Consider the following 19,138-nt stretch of genomic DNA (forward strand, 5'->3'; position numbering starts at 1 on the left):
GTGCAGTAAACTGAAGTAGAAAGAAGAATACAACTGTATACCATAATATCTAATTTAATTTGATTGATACTGTTAAAATAAACAGTGCCCCTGACCTAATTTCGTGAACACCAATAATAAAATACAATGTCCGGTAAGTTTCAAATTTTTGGTCACTCTATTCCAGGCCATTATCAAGCTTGGCAGCCACAGCGGACGATATATAACTGCGCGGAAAGTTGATCGCTGTTTAGTTCAACAATCACCACCGGCGGCGGTGCCAGTTTACGTGTCAGCTACATAATGTGTGCAGCTATAGACATGTTGGCGTCGGAGCAAATGTTTTACGGGCACAGCCCTCCGGCCGGTTTCCTCAGCGACTACTCCGTGCCAATTAGAAGACAAGCCAAACTTGCATCCAGATACTCCGCACCAAGTTTATCAACGCTCAAACCAATCCAGTTATCTTTAAACAAAACACCTCGAAGTTGCATCAAGTTATCAAACGATAAGAAAAAGAAAAGTGTTGTTTTTGCCGATGACCGCGGCTATGCTCTAGAGCATGTCAAGTTCATGACTGAGCCATCCCATGTACCTCCGTACTGGGCGTTGAAAATCGTCTCAAGTCCACCTCAGCAGAGGAAGCAGCCGCTAGCCGTAGTCGATCTGTGGGAAGTAAGGTTTCCTCAACCCGCTTCCGATTATTTGGAATTCCGACGGAAAATCACCGAGAAATATGTTGCGTTGGAAAACGTTATCGTGAAACATAACGAGGGTGCTGTCGACGGGACTGTAAAAGTGAAAAATATAGGTTTTGAGAAAGAAGTGTTCGTCAGAGCTACCTCTGACGGGTGGAGGACGCACGAGGACACGTATTGTGCGTTTGTGGAATCCGGACCCTTAAATAAGAACAGGGTATCCAGTTACGACACCTTCGGATTCCGACTGCAGTTGCCGATTCATTCGAGAAAGCTAGATTTCTGTGTGAGTTTCTGTTGTCAAGGAGAGCAGTACTGGGACAGCAAGGATGGCAACAACTACACAATAGAGAAGTCTTCGGTACGGAAGTCTCCCGGCATATCGTGCGCTCGCATCAACTACGGCAACTCGTGGCTCAGGAAAGATGATGGGAATTCTCCATATTGGTGAACAAACTAGTAACATTGGTGGTTCCATCCAATACATGGTGCTGTCCAAAGGAGTTCTGTGATTTTGTGCCATAGGTGTGTGTTTGATAAAACAGGGTAAGAATACTTTTTATGAATCAAAGAATGACTATGGATCTCACTGTTATTTTTCAAATATGGGTTCCAATTTATTTAAAAGCAAAAGTTTATGAAAATTATAAACAAATTTAATCAACTTTAAAGTTGGTGTACTTAAAGTGTTTATGAATTAGCTAGAAATAGTGGGGTTTTCAATTATATCCCAAAGCTTGCAAGGAAGGGAATCATCAGATTAATTTATCAGGGGGGCTATAATAATAACTACCTCGTTGTAACAATTATTAACATCAACAAATCTTCGACCATTATTTATGGGTCATCGCCTCATTACTACTTTTTACCTCTGTAATAGTTAGGTTTTTTCACTAGTGTGTATTGGCACATTCTTAATATGGAAGATCCATGAATCGACTGAATCTGAACTTTGAATTAATTATATATTATTTGGACAATACAGAACACATTTTTTCATTATTACAACAGTTCATTATAATAGCAATAAAAACATAAAATTCATAATATAACAGTTTTAAAATAACCAATCCATATATTCCAAACAAAATGTACAATAAGTAGGTAGGTGAGAGTCAGCAGTTCGGGTCAATGAGTCTTGGGTCAGGTCATAATTATTTTATATTCATAATAGACTCATTAAAGTGATAAACAACTATCACTTATACGACACAGACAGTAAGTCTCCTCTAGACTATGTTACCAAAATAATTGAAAAAGCTATTAAATGTTTTTGATACAAAGCACTAAATTTATTTTGTTAGATCCAGCACTGGTGACTTTTGTGCCCTTTAATTTCAAAAATATACCTCCAGCCCCTTAACCTCTAAATAACTCTCCAGCTACTGTTAGAATGGAACAAACATGAAGCTTTCTAGTTCATATTAGTATGTTGTCACACTTGCTGAGTATTTAACTGTTGGAGACTCCAGAGATTGGGTTTGAATCACATACTGTTCATTAATTTTGTTTTTTTTTTTTTTAAATTAGTATAAAAAGAGGATATTACTGAACATTTATATCCAGTATCAATTCAAGGTTATAAATATTTCTATTTCCTGATCGTGTGGTGCAGCCTGTGTTTAATAAAAAAATGAAATAAAAGGACTTTGTTTAATGTTGAATATAAGTTTAAGCTAACTAACAATTAAAATAGCTTTTTTTTTTAACTTAGAATACCTTTTAGACAATACATTTTATGCTAATAAGCAAGTTATTCTAGCCAGCTATTAGTTCATCTGATTATATTGCTTGGAAGCTAGATGGAACACCATTTTTTCATGTGATATTTAATGACATTAAATTGGATATACATAAACATGATAAACATAAAATGTGAAGATATGCAAATAAGTTGTTATGTCTACAGTTACTAGGTGGTTCGGTCATAATGTTTGGCATTTATGTTTAAATATCACATTTATAATAAGACTGATTTCCACCTTCTGTTAAAGTTGATTAAATTTTTATTTTGATATAATATTGTTTCTTGTTGCTGTGTTTGTAAGTAGTTTTAAGTGCTAGTGAAATTTAAGACTGAGTTTATAATTTGTGTATACTGTGTCTAGAATAAGTTATTGAAAATTTTTAACTTCAGTGAACAAATCTGACATATATTTAATTAAGTATATACATATATAAATTAGTATTGCTAACATGTAAGAGGTGATTGTATATTCATTGTACTGCAATAAAATTTATAATGAAACATAACTTAATGCTGTTATAATGTACCTATGTAAGAGATAAATACACATATTCTCTATATTTTTGTTAAAACTTATACCTACTTATATATAAAATTAGAATATTTTATATAAATTAGATTTTAAAGTTTTCATTAGTCATTAAACCAAGTCAATACACCTATTGATTATTTGGTCTGAAGAACACTTGCCATTAATAGACTAAGAATTTTTTATATAGGTTTAAGAGCAGGAATTTCATAATTTATATAACAATAATACATAATTAAAAAAACAAAGAAGAGTGCTAAAATTAAGTATAATTCTTTTTAAAAGCAAAGTTAGCAGTTATCTTACACAATATTAAAAATATATAGTGATTATTGTTAAGAAATATTGTCATCTACACTATGGTTTTATGACACAAAGTTGTAGTGCATAGAATAATGGTATGCAATGTAACTTATTGTTTGATTGAGTAACTACTTAAAATATTAGCTAGCAATTGGACTGAAATTTTAAGAGCTCAATTTTAACTAAATGTAATATCTGAATTGTTATAGATGAATATGTTCCTAAGTTGATTTTTGATACTTTGAATACTGTTACATTATATAAGTTTATTATATTATTATTTTATGTATATAAGTATATTTATAATCAATACCTATATTATATTAAAATACATAATAATAATAAATATTCAATAGTAGTAATGAATTGATAATTATGATTAATATATTGTTAATTGTAATGACTACCAACTCCTATGATTTTGTTAATAAATATGATTTTTTTATTTGTTCTTTTTTCCTTCTTAAACATAATGCCAAGTAAACAAAGAAAACGTAGAACATCTTCCCTACTAGCTTTGTATCGTGCATGTTTAGCGCGTGGATGCGAGTAAGTAGAACATCTAATAATTTCTAATATTTACAAAAAACATTTGGTTTAGAGAACAGATAGGATAATTGATATAAACGAGATTTAAAAATTAGTTTTCCAAAGAAGTTTCCCTTCTGACATGTGTACTTCGTACGCACGCCATTTTTTTTCCTAGCCCATATGACAAGACGATGGCAAGTAATACATCCTGCCCAGTGTCCTGACCCTAAATTGTGAGAGGTATCGAAATTGCACCGTCACGGAGATGTAGTCGCATTATTCCAGTAATATATCAGGTGATAGTGTCTTATAGTACCTACTTATATTGTGATACAACTCGGTTGCAACTCAAGTCACTTGCATCATACAAGTGACTTGAAAAAAAAACATTTTTTTACCACAGTTACAAGTGTGATACAAACAAATTATGGCAAATGGCGCGCAAGTTTTTTTCTTGTACGCGCCAAACGTAAGGTTTTAATTTAAGTGATAAAACGCATGTAGGTATCTTATAACTAATTAATTGAATTATTATAAATAATTTAATAATAATAAATGTTGTTTTCGTCTTCATTACACACAAATATTTACAATCTATTTCAAAAAGTAAATGAATTTTCAGCAGCATAAAACCTCTTCGTTGTTAGAACAAAAACTGTACTTATTACCCAATATAAATTCAAAATGTTCTGTTGATTCTCATTGAATTTGCAGTTAGGTACTAACTTAACTTTGTAGGGAACAGGTGTCGCACGCGTGTGCTATATGTCAGTTGATGCACAGTAGACATGTCTACTGTGGTTTATTGCACAAGATTGATGTAATAAGGATGACTTTACGAGCAAGTGTGTTGAAAAAATATTTACAGTTCTGTAACCAAGAGCAACTAAGTACCTCGGTTAGTGGCCATCTTATAAAATTTTATTAAAATTGAAGGTAGACTACGTCTGCAAATTGAACACTGTACAGTACGAAGTTCACCTTACACTTACCCAGCCCGCGGGCCGGAAATAAATCACCCGGAAACAATTTTAAAGGTAGGCATATCAAGGTGAGCTATGTGTTATGGCGTCGGTGGAGGCTCGCTGCGACCGGCGCGGCGTCTACAATAAAATATATAACCTTGCTTCAGTGAGTACAGCTGCCATAATATGTCTGAATTTCCTTACAAAGAGTGATTTCGAATCCTCAAGTGTTTTGTACTTCCCGACTGGACAGCACTGCGATGTCCTCTTGAGCTTGAAGTACTGTTGACACGATCTTACAACGGACGAGACTTTGTTCGTAGTTTGTTTACTGCTTGAGCTAATTAAATGAATGGCGTGGCGCGGACCGGTAGAACAGTCGAGGCTTCAACTTCATAGTTATTACATCATCAATCATCTAAGCGACCAGCAACTATCTCTTGATCCCTAGTGTTGATGTCCATGGACGACTGTTTCATCGCTTGATTCCCATTACGATACGACCGTGACGTGCAACGCAGAGCAGTTAGAATTCTCGGGGACCCAGTTCTCTTTGAACGACTGGATCACTTGGCGTTGCGTAGAGACGTCGCTTCATTGTATTTCTTCTACATCATATCATCATATCATGGCGAGTGCCGCCGAATTCCACCTTCGCACGACACACCACAAATTAGGATATCATCACCATCTGGATGTGTGGAGGTCCTCCACAGTGCGGTTTTCAAGGAGCTTTCTACCACGAACTGCAATGATGCGCGGTGTTTCCAGGACGAACCGACATGGGTACCTTCTAAAAAAGCGCGTACCTACACAGGCCGAAAACGCTCCTGTGATTCCTCTGGTGTTGCAAGAGAACGTGGGTGGCCGTGATCACTTAACACCAGATGACAAGTAGGTACGCTAGTTTGTCCTCCTTTTTATAAAAATAACCTTTAGTCCGATTACACCTTCTTAGGTAAGATATAAAAAATACGTGACAGGCTCGAAACCACAGTTCAACTTTAGTTAGAGCAGTTCCGTCGTTAAAACAAAGGTGTATTTCCCGTTGTAATGAATAGAGTTTTAGTAAGTTTTATTTATAAACCATATCTACCAGTTCTGTCCAAACTAAACACACCATACTGCGGCATATAGGTATTAGTACAGCGCGGCGTATGCAGATGACACTCAACACTACACTCGTGGTGCACGGAAATGACTGGAATAGTGCAAAACAGCATGCCCAGTGTTGTTATTATTATTTCTATTAACATCGTGGCTCACTGGCTTTCAACTAACTACACTAATTATACGAACAACACAAGTGCTTCCTTATTCCTTCACATCTGCTTCCCCGGTCTTACTTGTAATCTGGAATATTATCAGACATATCTGCCATCCAACAACACCAACCTGTAATTCCTAAAAGTGTCTAGTGACCGCAGCATCAACATTGATTGTATCCTAAAATGGCAAAGGTACACAAATCGAAGAGTTAAAAATGAAGCTGCGATAATTAATATACATATTTAAGACGTTACGACACTTGACTGACCCCAACACAGTGAAAACTTACACCATGCCTTAAGCCAATCACTTTTGACCTACTGTATCCCTGTTTGGAGTGGAACCCGAGTATTACGTTAAGTCTAGAGAGAGCTCAAAGAGGTATTTATGCGATACCCTACCTACCCTACTTAACTTAGAATGCCAAGTTCTAACGACAAATAAATAAAAACACACCGACCTACCCGTTCTTGCACGTTACCCCACCCATGTATGTCCCGTAACAAAATATAAAAATGCCTTCGCGAACTGTCACCACAATCTCCAATAGATAAGCTTTTTCGAAGTAAAAAAGAAAACCACCGCCTATCTATCATATTCAGAAACAGAAAGTCTACTATAGGTAACCTACTTACTAATAAATAAAACAATTTATTATAATTATTATGTTTCAGTAATTATTACTGATATCTTAATTTATCGAGGAATTACTGATCCTGAATATACAGTGTAACTAGTTTTAGGGTCAACAGTCCACTCTTTTGATCTTACTGCAAACCTGTTTTTTATTTATATATTTACAGATGAACTATTATTGTAAGTTTGTTACAGTTTCAATACAAAAAGAAATACATTTGATACATAAATTAGATTTTGTATACGTTATAATTGAGTACTGAGGTAAGGGCCTCGACATTGTCTCGTACCTACAAATTACACACTCGTTAAGAATCGTTAATTTTCCCATGAACATAATGAACAATTGTACGTATTTATGAGAAAGAGTGACAAATAAAACGTTTATCTACTGGTATGTGATACGCCCTGCCCGTTACAATCTAGTGCTGCTTAGGACTATTAAAAAACACGAAATTCTGAGCAACACTACAATTGCGGTCGTCACCTTAAGACATAAGATGGTACGTCTCATTTGCCCAGTAATTTCGATAGCTACGGCGTCCCTCAAATCGAAATACAATAAAGCAACATTACTGCTTGACGACAGAGAGCGGCGCTGCCGTGTCATTAACCTACCGGCATGTTGTGCTGAAGAGCCTGTCACAGTATTGGTGTGTACAACAATGACCCCGAACTCGCGACGCCTGCAGTACACTTGTTGAGCGACTCTTGTTCGTTGGTAATTAGAATGGTAAGAGATATTAAGGAAGGAATGCGTGTTGGGACACTCACTCTCTTTAGAAGAAGTAGCAAGAAACTCATTGACACTCTTTTATATCAAGATTTACATTTCCATAGAGGAACGAGTCCTGTGTACTACAGGGTATCCCACGAGCTCGTAGTGTTGTGATGTCTCGTCTGATACACGTCTTGTGGAAGTGAGGACCCGAGTAAGTGATAACGGTCGCCGGCCGCTGATAACGATCACTCTGATAACGAACGCGCTGATAACACGACTGGCCATACCGCTACATACTACCAGTCATTACCATGAAGATATATCGCTTACTCGCTTAAATGTCATTGCTTGGGGCGACATAGGGGAACGGGTCCATTCCCTTTCAAAATATAGTCGAGGGGTCGATGGCTTAGTTAAAAAATAAACTTACATTCCATTCTACAAAAAAGAAATATTCAGACTTCAGAGACGTAAATAAAAAAAAAAACAGAATTTAAACTAAATAAATTAAAAATAGACTCAAAATATGTTCCATTTAATAAATTTTTTTTTTCAACAAAAAACAACCCACTTATAAAATAACTATTCCAAATCAATAGATATAATGTGCTAATGTGCACTAAAAAGTATAAAAATAATTTCGTATTTTTATACAATCTAATTAATTAATCTAATTCTAGTTACGATTATTGTAATTTTTGGAATCAGTGTCCTTCCCCCGCGACCCGCTCTCGCCTCTCGCCTCCTCACGACTCAACGACATCTCACCTATAACTATGTATGTAGTTACAAACCTATCTTCGATGATACCGACTCCAAAAATTACAATAATCGTAACTAGAATTAGATTAATTAATTAGATTGTATAAAAATACGCAATATGCGCGTAGATGCATCGTACGTAGGTACGTTGCATCTATGCGGCAGATGAAGAGGGCTATTTGCGCTATTTATAAGCTAGGTCCTAAAGAATCATTGTGAGCAAAATTTAAAGAAATTAACATTTTAACTGTTACATATCAATATATTCTTGATAATATTTGCTTGAAACTGCGACAATCATAATGTTAACACGAGCAACCTTCAGACTTTTAAAAGATTATTACTTATATTTTTTTATAATCGCTTAAAAAATGCTCGCAAAATACTTTTATTTATCGATCTAGTAAATCGTTCCTGTGGTAATGAAGATAATTAAGTCAATATATCGCAATCGACTAACTGACGAACATACGTCATCATGCTTGCGATTGGCATTCGATAATTACGTACCATCTTATGAAAAGTATGCTGAGGACATGCAGTTTCACGCTTCAACATCCAAAGTTACTCTTTAGTTAAGTTTAGAACTTTAGACACTAGAATTCGTTTGTTTTGGAAGACCCAATAAACTCGCAATTTTAAATAATTATGAGTTTTTCATTAACGTTTTAGAGCACACCTACATTTACTTTGACTAAAAAAATGCAAATTGTGCACAAAACTAATATCTATGCCAAGATGCACGCTACCTAGACCACAATCCTTCATCACACATACTTATGTCCTCTCAGAGTAGATTGATCAGTAGTCTTACAATTTTAAAGTAGATGTTATCTTCAATAACACCTAAAAATATAGTACTGTCAACTTTTTCAATATATATTCCATTATAATTAATGTTAAGATCTGTTTGTCTACGTCCTTTTTACACAAAATTGCATATACTTCGTTTTCAATAAATTCACAATTAATTCATTATTATCAAGCCAATTAAATCGATTCGTATTCATTTAAATTATCAGAATAGGGGACATGAGAATCTATAATATATCATCAGCAAACAAAACACTCAACGGTGTTGAGTAAGTTTTGAAAGTCATATTAATAAATAATAAGCAACAAAGGACCCATAACAGTTCCCTGAGGAACTCCACTTTTGCATTTGGAATAGGACGACTTATAAGTTATTACTTCTTGCTTTACGTTTACCACGTCGATTTGCGAACGCAGGCATCCAAATATGATTTAAACCAAGATAAACCAGGGCCCTTAATGCCATACTTTTTCATCAGGCTAATCATAACTTTTGGCGAAGTAGCTATACCAACAGTCGTGGAAGGGTCTTGTTTTAACACATGTTAGCTAATGACTACTCAATCCACTAGTAGAGCAACTCAAGTTAATTATTCTTCCCGACATAAGCCGTCAAAGCCTGATTTGGTCCTTTCCAAGAATATTGTTAGCATAAGTGATATCCAAGCTGAAATAGCTCTCTCATCTAATCATTACCCCTTAATTTTAAGTATTCATGGCACCGTGTCTCGTCTTCCTACAACCAAAGATACCAACTGGAGCCATTACAGGTCAAAAATGGACGAATGTATATGTCTCGATTCAACTACATTTAACACTACAAATGAGATCGACTTGGCTGTTGATCTCTTGCACTCTACGCTTCATGCTGCCAAAGAGTATGCTGTCCCAACGGCCATGACTAGATTACAACCTCCAAAGCTACCCCGCTATATTTTGAATATTATTAAATACAAAAACTACCTGCGACGCTTCCTAGCAGTAATGATAAAAAATATATACGAAGTGTAATAAATAGACTTTTTTATCCCTCAACCGACCTATGGCGCATTACAAAATCCCTAAAGCCTAAGTCCACTGTAATTCCAGCACTAATACGTCCTGACGGCTCTTTTACCAATAACCCTTCCGAACAGTGTGATACTCTGGCTACCGCTTTCCAAAGTAATATAAATCTAACTAAGGATTGGCAAAGTCCTGAAATCGAGACTGTAATAAATAACTCTTTAACAAAGATTGATGAGTTCACAATTGTGAAGCCGACCCGAATAGTGCGTCCTATAGAGATTCGTAAAGCACTTTGTGCTCTCAAGACCCACAAAGCTCCAGGAGACGATGATATTCACAATATAATAACTTACTGACTTTCACAAACATAGTTTAAAATGCAATGAATGGTAATCGTCAAGTTGACGTGGTATACACTGATTTTTCCAGGTGTTTTGACAAAATTTGTCATAACACCCTATTGCTTGCTATAAAGCTTTATTATATATATAGCTTTGGCGACTTGGAATCCATGGCGATCTCCTACGTTGGATCAAGTCTTATATAGAAAAAAGGACTCAAGCAGTTGTTCTAAAGGGTTTCGCATCACAATATAAAGAAATAAGTTCAGGTGTTCCTCAGGGATCCCACCTTGGGCCGTTGTTGTGCCCATAACACTAATATATTACTTTATGCGGATGATACTAAAATCTTTAGAATAATTCAAAATCCTCAAGATTGCCAATTACTACAAAATGATCTAAAAGCAGTTGAAATGTATTGTACCCAAAATAAATTATTTCTAAATCTGGATAAATGTCACGTAATTAGTTATAGCAGAAAACGCAACATAATTAACAACAGTTATACATTAGGCGGTAATGTTTTATCACGTGTAACACAGATTCGGGATTTGGGTGTCATTATGGACTCTCAATTGACATTTGTCCCACATATAGATCACATTTTAACAAATAAAAGCATATAAACTGGGATTTGTATTGCGAGTGACTAAGACTTTCAAATCTCCATTGACCTATAAAATCTTGTACAACAGTTTTGTACATTTTGTCATCTTGAGTTCGCTTTGACAGTCTGGCATCCTGTATATAGTAAACATATCGACAGAATAGAAAGTGTTCAAAAAAAGTTTGTAAGATGTCTGGATTATAGGCTTTGTCACGAACATGTAGACTATGAGACTTTAATCAAAAAATTCAACATTATGTCTTTAGAGTTTCGTCGCAATTATTTTGATTCTATATTATTCTTCAAAATTCTCAATAACGTGATTGACGTTCCAGCCTTTTTGCATAACATTACATTTAGAGTACCCCGTAGATGTGAGCGTAAATGAGTTAGTAAACCCTTATTTAGCATTCCGCATAGCAGGACCGTTTATGTTAAAAATTGTTTTATCAGAAGAGTGCGTAATTATATGAATACCGAACTTTGCCACTTAGACGTTTTCATGTTTAGTCATTAACTTCATTTAAAAATGCTGTAACCATACATTTAAAAACTTGTAACCAAATTTAGAATTATATTGTTTGTTGTAACTTACTAATTTTCATATCTGTATTGGCTGTTTTAAAAATTAGGGAACTTTAGGTCTAGATTTAATATCCTGTTTATTTAATCAATTTATGAATGTGACCGTTTTTTTCTGTTGAATAAATAAAAATAAAATAAATATAATGCTCAAAAACTTAACGTAAAAGGTTGTAGTCTTCCTAACAAAAATCTTTAATGGCCGCCTATTTCTTGGTTATTTTCCTAAAGTTTGGAAAAGGGCCAAAGTTATTCCTTTAAAAAAACCGGGCAAAGACGAATCAAATCCTACTCATTATCGTCCAATTAGTCTACTCCCGTCCTTAGGTAAGTTATTTGGAAAAATTATTTACACCCGTTTATTGTGTGTTTCTGATTATATACTTATTAATGAACAATTCGGTTTTCGATCCAAACATTCTACAGTGCAACAATTGGCTAGAGTATCAGGGCATATTTCTCATAACCTAAGTCTTCATAAGTCAACAGGTATGTTCTTATTAGACATCGAAAAAGCTTTTGATAGTGTGTGGCATGAAGGCTTACTACACGAACTACTCAATCTAGATGTTCCACTAGATCTTGTAAAATTTATTAAGTCCTATCTTTCCGACCGCCAATTTATAGTTCACTAAAACAAATCCAAGTCATCATGTTTTCTATCCCCTGCTTTTGTGCCTCAGGGATCTATTCTAGGCCCATACTTGTTCCTTATCTTTCTTAATGACATCCCTATCCAACCACATACTAGCCTTGCATGTTTTGCGGACGACACAGCCTCATACACTTCATCTGACGATGTCGATCTTATAATTAGTAGATTACAACTTGCAATCGAATTGCTTCTCTAAATGAAAGCTAAAATTAAACGGGTCTAAGACGGAGGCTATCTTGTTTACACGTCATCGCAAAGCCTCAAAACGACGTCTTATTCATGAAATCCGATGGCGAAGCTCTGTTCGGTATCTTGGAGTTTTAATGGATAATAAAGTCCAATGGTCAAAGCATGTTAAGCACGTACATGTAAAAGGCGCCCAAGCCCTGGGTGCCCTTAGTCCCGTTTTAAATCGCAATAGTAATTTAAGCCCGTACACTAAACTGAGAATATACAGTACTCTCGTTCGTCCCTAAATTACGTATACATGTCCCGTTTGGAGTTCTACTTGTATATTATCTAATTATTAGTTGCTACAAATATTGCAAAGTAAAGCATTAAAAATTGCTTTTAATACCCCATTTAGAACAAACCTGACTAAACTACACCACAGAATTAATTTTCCACTTCTACTTGACTACATTTTAAAATTTTCACGTACATTTTACATAAAACTTAACTAACAAAAATCCATTGATTTCTAATATAACTTATAAATTTAAGGCAAAGAGTGAGGAGAAAACACGCAAACAAGGTGTTTTTACCCAAGTTTTATGGTGAAAATATAGCATTTGGAGCTATGAATACTAATTTATCTTGTTAGATATACCCTTAAGTCTAATTTTTAAGTTGCAAATGCTTGCTGTTGGTTATAGTTAATACTCCATAGTTATTTTTAACAACCATTTTTATTTACAGTTAAACACGCTGTTTCTCGGTATGACGTATTTGTTTAGTACGAAACTCAGATGGGTTATCCTTAAAGCTTAAATAAATAAATAAATAAAGCTTGTACTTTTATTATGTAAGTCCATTTATTAGGATTAGTAATCAATAACAAGGATTATAAGCATATAACTGTTTGCGCCTTACGTTTTGGCATAAGTAAAGTAAGAAAGTATTCGCTCGCAAAATATGATCAGGCGATACATTTTTCATGCCTGTCATCATTCACATACTTCAATCAGCGTGATGGTGATATAATTACCTCTCACATTGCTGTATCAGGTAGTGGTATACGATTCTGTTTTGGTGTAAAAAAAATACGACTGGGCGGAAACTTAGAAAATCCGTGAAGTTGTCCAGAAAACGTAAAACAGTCCTTGCAAACGATGTAAAAAGATGACTCAAGAGATGCGTGATAGCATTGAGTAAGTACATAAGTACCTACCTATTTTTATTAACATAATATAGGTACATAGTAATTGGCATTATGATTTAAGTAAAATGATATTAAAAACAACAACATTAAATATTTTGGCTAGCCTGTATGTTTATATTGATATAATCATGCATTTTCGTTTGATAAGAACACCAAATAACAAATATTCCCGAGTCTAATGTAGGTAACTATTATACATTGCAGCGTAGTAAGGAAAGTTCGAATTTGACTTCAAAAAATACTTGAGATCTGTTATTGGCATAGTTATAGGTAAGTATATCTCTACTTACGCAAGTAGTATGACCATGAGTTCTAATGTTTACTATAAATATATTTTATTTCAATGAAATAATTATGTTTTTTTAGGGGTAAGTATACCAAATAACATAGATTCTCGAAGACAATGCAGAGACGTGGTGAGTATTTATATAATGTATACAATGTATTTTTTTTTATGGAATAGGAGGACAAACGAGCGTACGTGTCACCTGGTGTTAAGTGATCACCGCCGCCCACACTCTCTTGCAACATCACAAGAGCGTTGCCGGCCTTTAAGGAAGGTGTACGCGCTTTTCTTGAAAGTACCCATGTCGTATCGTCCCGGAAACACCGCACAAGGAAGCTCACTCCACAGCTTCGTAGTACGAGGAAGAAAGCTCCTTGAAAACCGCACTGTGGAGGACCGCCACACATCCAGATGATGGGGATGTATCGTAACTTGTGGTGTGTCGTGCGAAGGTGAAATTCGGCGGCAGGAATCAGCTCTTCGGAACACTCCCCGTGATAAATGCGGTAGAAGACACGCAATGAAGCGACGTCTCTACGCAACGCCAAGTGATCCAGCAGTTCACAGAGCGCTAGGTCCCCGACAATTCGAGCTGCTCTGCGTTGCACGCGGTCAAATTCGAATCGAGCTGATACTGGGGAGCGCCAGACCCGAGATGACAGCAATACTCCATGTGAGGCCGGACCTGCGCTTTGTAGAGCGCTAGAATGTGGGCCGGCTTGAAGTATTGCCGTGCTCTATTTATGACGCCACGGAATTGGCAATCGCTCGAGATTTCGAAACCCAGTATTCCGATACTGGGCGAGGCTTTAAGGGAAGTGTTCTCGAAGAGCGGTGATACGGCAAATGGGGGTTTTTTAGTAGTAAACGCGCAAACTTGAGTCTTCTGGGCGTTAAATTGGACAAGGTTCATCTTACCCCATTCCGCGACCTTCTCAAGAGAGGATTCGATACAAGGCACAAGTTTCTCCCGGCACTAATCGACGATTTCCCGAGAGAGACCTGCATGGCCCGTGTATACGGCATCGTCCGTGCTGTCGTCTGCGTAGCAATGTATATTGGAGGTGTCCAACATATCATTGATATGCAGAAGAAACAGTGTGAGAGATAGCACACAGCCCTCCAACTCCAGCGTTCACGGGCTTAGGATTCGAGCATAACCTTCGATAACGACCTACAGGTTGATTTTGAGGAAGCTGTAGGTCCACTTGCATAAGGTCTCAGGAAACCCAAATAATGGAAGTTTTGCGAGAAGCGCCTTGTGCCTTACACGATCAAAGGCCTTCGCTATATATCCAGGCTAACTGCCAGGCCTTCCTCCTTGCTTTTGTTTGCCACCGCCCATCTACGTGTTAGGTATACCAGAAGATCACCTGCCGACCGACCATGGCGAAAGCCGTACTGTCGTTGACCAACTGGTGACCCTCTAGGTATATCAAGAGCTGGCGGTTAATTATGCCCTCCATGATTTTGGAGAGCAGGGAGGTAACAGCTATAGGCCTGTAGTTTGCCGGATCCGAACTGTTTCCTTTTTTTTTGATGGGATGGACAAGGGCTGATTTCCATGAGTCAGGGACTACGCCTTTTGTATATGATTGCCGGAATAAACGCGTTAGCACCAGCGTACATGTTCTAAGCACGATTGGAGACATGCCATCCGGGCCGCTCGACTTCCTTACGCCTAACGAAAACTGAGCTCGCCTAACAGTTGTCTGTCTGAACTGTACTTCAGGTATTAGAGCTCTGACAACGCGGGATGGTCGGCGGTATTATTCCGTTGTCGTCAAGGGTCGAGTTGGAAGCAAAAAGATATGATATAAATAAAGTTTTTTTTAAGGACCTTCAAGAAGTTCCTCACATGGAATACACAACATAAAATAGATTGTGGATGGCAATTGAAAGAAAAAAAGGGCTAGTTTCAAATCTTAAATTAAAATGCAAAATGTGTTAGGAAACTTTTTCCATTTGTTGCAATGATACTGAAATTGATATAAATATAAATACAGTTGCGAATGCAGTAGCAATAGGATGTGGCAATACGCAATTAAATGAATTGTTAACAGCAATGCATTTGCCCTAAATATCTTCTAACATATTTAACAAAAGAATGGACACAGTCAACTAAGTTTGGGGAAAAAAATTAGCCATTTGAATGAATGATGCTGCTATGGATGAATGGTATACTTATTGACGTCATAGCAGATGGCTGTTGGGGTATAAGGTCACTAAAAAAAACTCAACCCTATCAGGCACAGCTGCAGTAATTCGGAAAAGAACAGGAAATAATATTTTTATGTCTGTGAAAATATATAAAGCTGCATATGCGCCCAAGCTGCACGAAAAATGTCACAATAATAAGTAAGCACGAACGTTACAAAACTTATTCTGGTAAATATCTTAAATACTTATTTTTTAGTGGAGAACAATTATTATTTGGCGAATGTAATAATAACATTATTTTAAGGTACTTCGACTGGTATGGAGTCTACAATGTTAGTAGAAGGATTCAAAAATAGCATCCATATGTACAATTTGATTTATGCACGATTAATATCAAATGGTGACGCAAACACCTGTAGCTGTACCTACAACCAATAATATCAATTAACACAAATGTCTAATATCTAACTTGTAACGTAGCATTATAGATCGTAGAAATAGTAATCGTGCATAATAACTGTAATAAGCGTATGCGGAAAGATTCGTTCTGAAAAGAACATTTTATTTTATATAAACGTAATATTAGCTCTGATAAGAACATTTTATTTTAGATAACGTAATATTAGCTCTGATAAGAACCATTTCATAATGCTGTACATCAACTCATAGAATCATACAGATCATCAGTAATAATCTCATCAATGTACGAGCATCGTCACGTCCTCTCGACGATCGCAGATATACTCACGTGATCAGTCATATGCTCCGTGTTACACAACCGCACAGCAAGGCCGAGCGGACTCGACTGACGAGTGAAGCGTCGGGACTCGATCGCTATTCATGCAATTTTAATCAATGAGCAACAGCGTAGGTGCGGAATGCTCATTGACATCGTATTATCGAGGTTCGACGCGAGTTTACACAAACTGCGATAGCATTAGTTTTAGAGCGAGATAGAACACATAATATTATTCTCAATTCTTATTGAAGGAAACGTTTTACTATTGGTTAAAATGTAAGCTTTAGTATTGGTGTGTATTATCTGAACTTGTAAATATTTTTTAAGTAACAACTGTAATTGGGTAACTAGTTTTAAGGATTTTGTATATATATTGTGTAACTTTCAAATAAATGATATATCTTCCACATATTTCTCACTGACAAGCAGTTGTTTTATTTAATCGCCAAACGCTCAGTCTCTAAAGTGGTGCCCTGAACAAGAACACCGACGGAAGGAAGCCAGGAAGCCCGAACAAGAACGCCGACGGAAGGAAGCCAGGAAGCCCGAACAAGAACGCCGACGGAAGGAAGCCAGAACAGAAGAACACCGAACCTCTGCCCGGCTACACATCGAAGAACAGCTTCACCAGCTCGCCGAAACGACGAATTCCTGTTCAACGAATCTTTGCTCGAGGAATATCAACCCGACGAAGAAATGGAAGACACGAACCAGGCTCAGCCACTCCCAGCGCCAACCGCGACAGAAATCTCCACAGTTTCACTGTCGATGCGCATACCACCATTTTGGCGGGAAAATCCGCGATTGTGGTATCACAGCTTTGAAGCCGCCACCGATGATCTCAAGAGGAGTCAAGCCCAGCTGACACAGATGGTGCTCGTCCAATTAGAAAAGGCTGACATCGAACAAATCTCCGACATCCTATTTAACATACCGAGAGACAAACAATATTCAGCAATCAAGGAACGTCTCATATCGGTGTATGAAGAATCCGACAGCCGCAAGTTCCAGAAGCTACTCGCCGAGATGGAGCTTGGAGACCAGAAGCCTTCACAGCTACTGCGACGCATGCGTCACCTTGCAAGGGACAAGGTTACCGACTCCACCCTCCGCATGATGTGGAGTAAGCTTCTGCCAGTCCACGTCCGCTCCGTGCTCGCCGTCAGCGAGTCATTCAGCGCGAAGTCCACGCTGGAGGAACTAGCGTTGCTTGCTGACATGATGATAGAGCAAATCCAGGAGGTAGCAGCCGTCTCCAGCCAGCCACCAGCCGTCTCCAGCCAGCCACCAGCATCAGGTCCAGAATCATCGACGTCAAATCAGGTAGATCACACACAATTCCTTATTAACGAGATACGAAAACTATCACTAGAAGTCGCCGAACTCAAGTCAAGGCCATCTCAACACTATCATCGCCACCGATATCGCTCGTCATCTCGCAATAGAACTTCGTCACAACACCGTTCCCGCACACTCAATAGCTCACCAACACTTTACTGCTATTACTATCGCCGATTTGGTAGTGAAGCACGACGTTGTACTACGCCCTGCAGCTTCAAGAAAGAGCCATTGGGAAACTAGAACGGACGTTAGCTGCGGCGGAACCCGGCGTCCTTCACACTTCGTACCGCCTTTTTGTCACGGACAAGAAAAAAAAAATGTCATTTAAGAATTCTACTAAGGTAGATACCGGTGCTAATATATCCTTCCTACCAAGAAAACTAGGCCTGAAAGCAACGCCTCTACCATTTAAATTGTACGCTGCAAACAACACAACAATTTCTACTTATGGTGAGAAAACATTAGAACTCGATCTCAACCTCCGTCGACCATACAAGTGGAAGTTTATTGTAGCTGACGTCACGAAACCAATATTAGGTGCCGATTTTCTCAACCACCATCAACTTATCGTAGACTTAACAAATCGAAGATTAATTGATGCTGTCACAAGTCTTAAAGTCAACGCGCCATTAATGTCAACGACCTCACCCACAATACGAAGTATCGATATACAGGCCCCGTACCACGCGATACTCGCCGAATTCCCCGGTACCACGAGATTAACATCGATGCAATTATCGCCAAAAATTAATGTGGAACATTATATTGAAACACAAGGACCTCCATTACATTGCCGTGCTCGCCCATTCCACCTCATCGCTATGAAATAGTGAAGAAAGAATTTTAAAACATGATGCAACAAGGACTCTGCAGACCGAGTAAAAGTCCATGGTCTTTACCACTCCATATAGTACCTAAGAAGAATGGAGATATACGGGTATGCGGTGATTATATATCGTCTATATTATATATATTATAGACGATTGAACAGCATAAACAAACCCGATCGTTATCCAGTGCCGAGAGTCAAGGACTTCACCCATCATCTGTCTGGCAAAACAATATTCTCCACGATCGACCTCAAC

General features: G+C 37.3%; 1 protein-coding gene across 1 annotated transcript; it reads left to right on the forward strand.

Moving 5' to 3' along the window:
- Positions 1-200: 200 nt before the first annotated feature.
- Positions 201-3,703, forward strand: LOC126973272 (protein phosphatase 1 regulatory subunit 3C). Its single transcript, XM_050820485.1, has one exon. The coding sequence runs from the start codon at positions 283-285 to the stop codon at positions 1,126-1,128; it is 846 nt and encodes a 281-aa protein (XP_050676442.1). The 5' UTR covers positions 201-282; the 3' UTR covers positions 1,129-3,703.
- Positions 3,704-19,138: the final 15,435 nt, after the last annotated feature.

The sequence above is a fragment of the Leptidea sinapis genome, chromosome 29 (assembly GCF_905404315.1).
Source record: "Leptidea sinapis chromosome 29, ilLepSina1.1, whole genome shotgun sequence".
NCBI lineage: Eukaryota > Metazoa > Arthropoda > Insecta > Lepidoptera > Pieridae > Leptidea > Leptidea sinapis.

What these genes read in the sequence shown, in the direction of transcription:
- LOC126973272 (XM_050820485.1), top strand. Translation starts at nt 283, where the DNA reads ATGTGTGCAGCTATAGACATGTTGGCGTCGGAGCAAATGTTTTACGGG.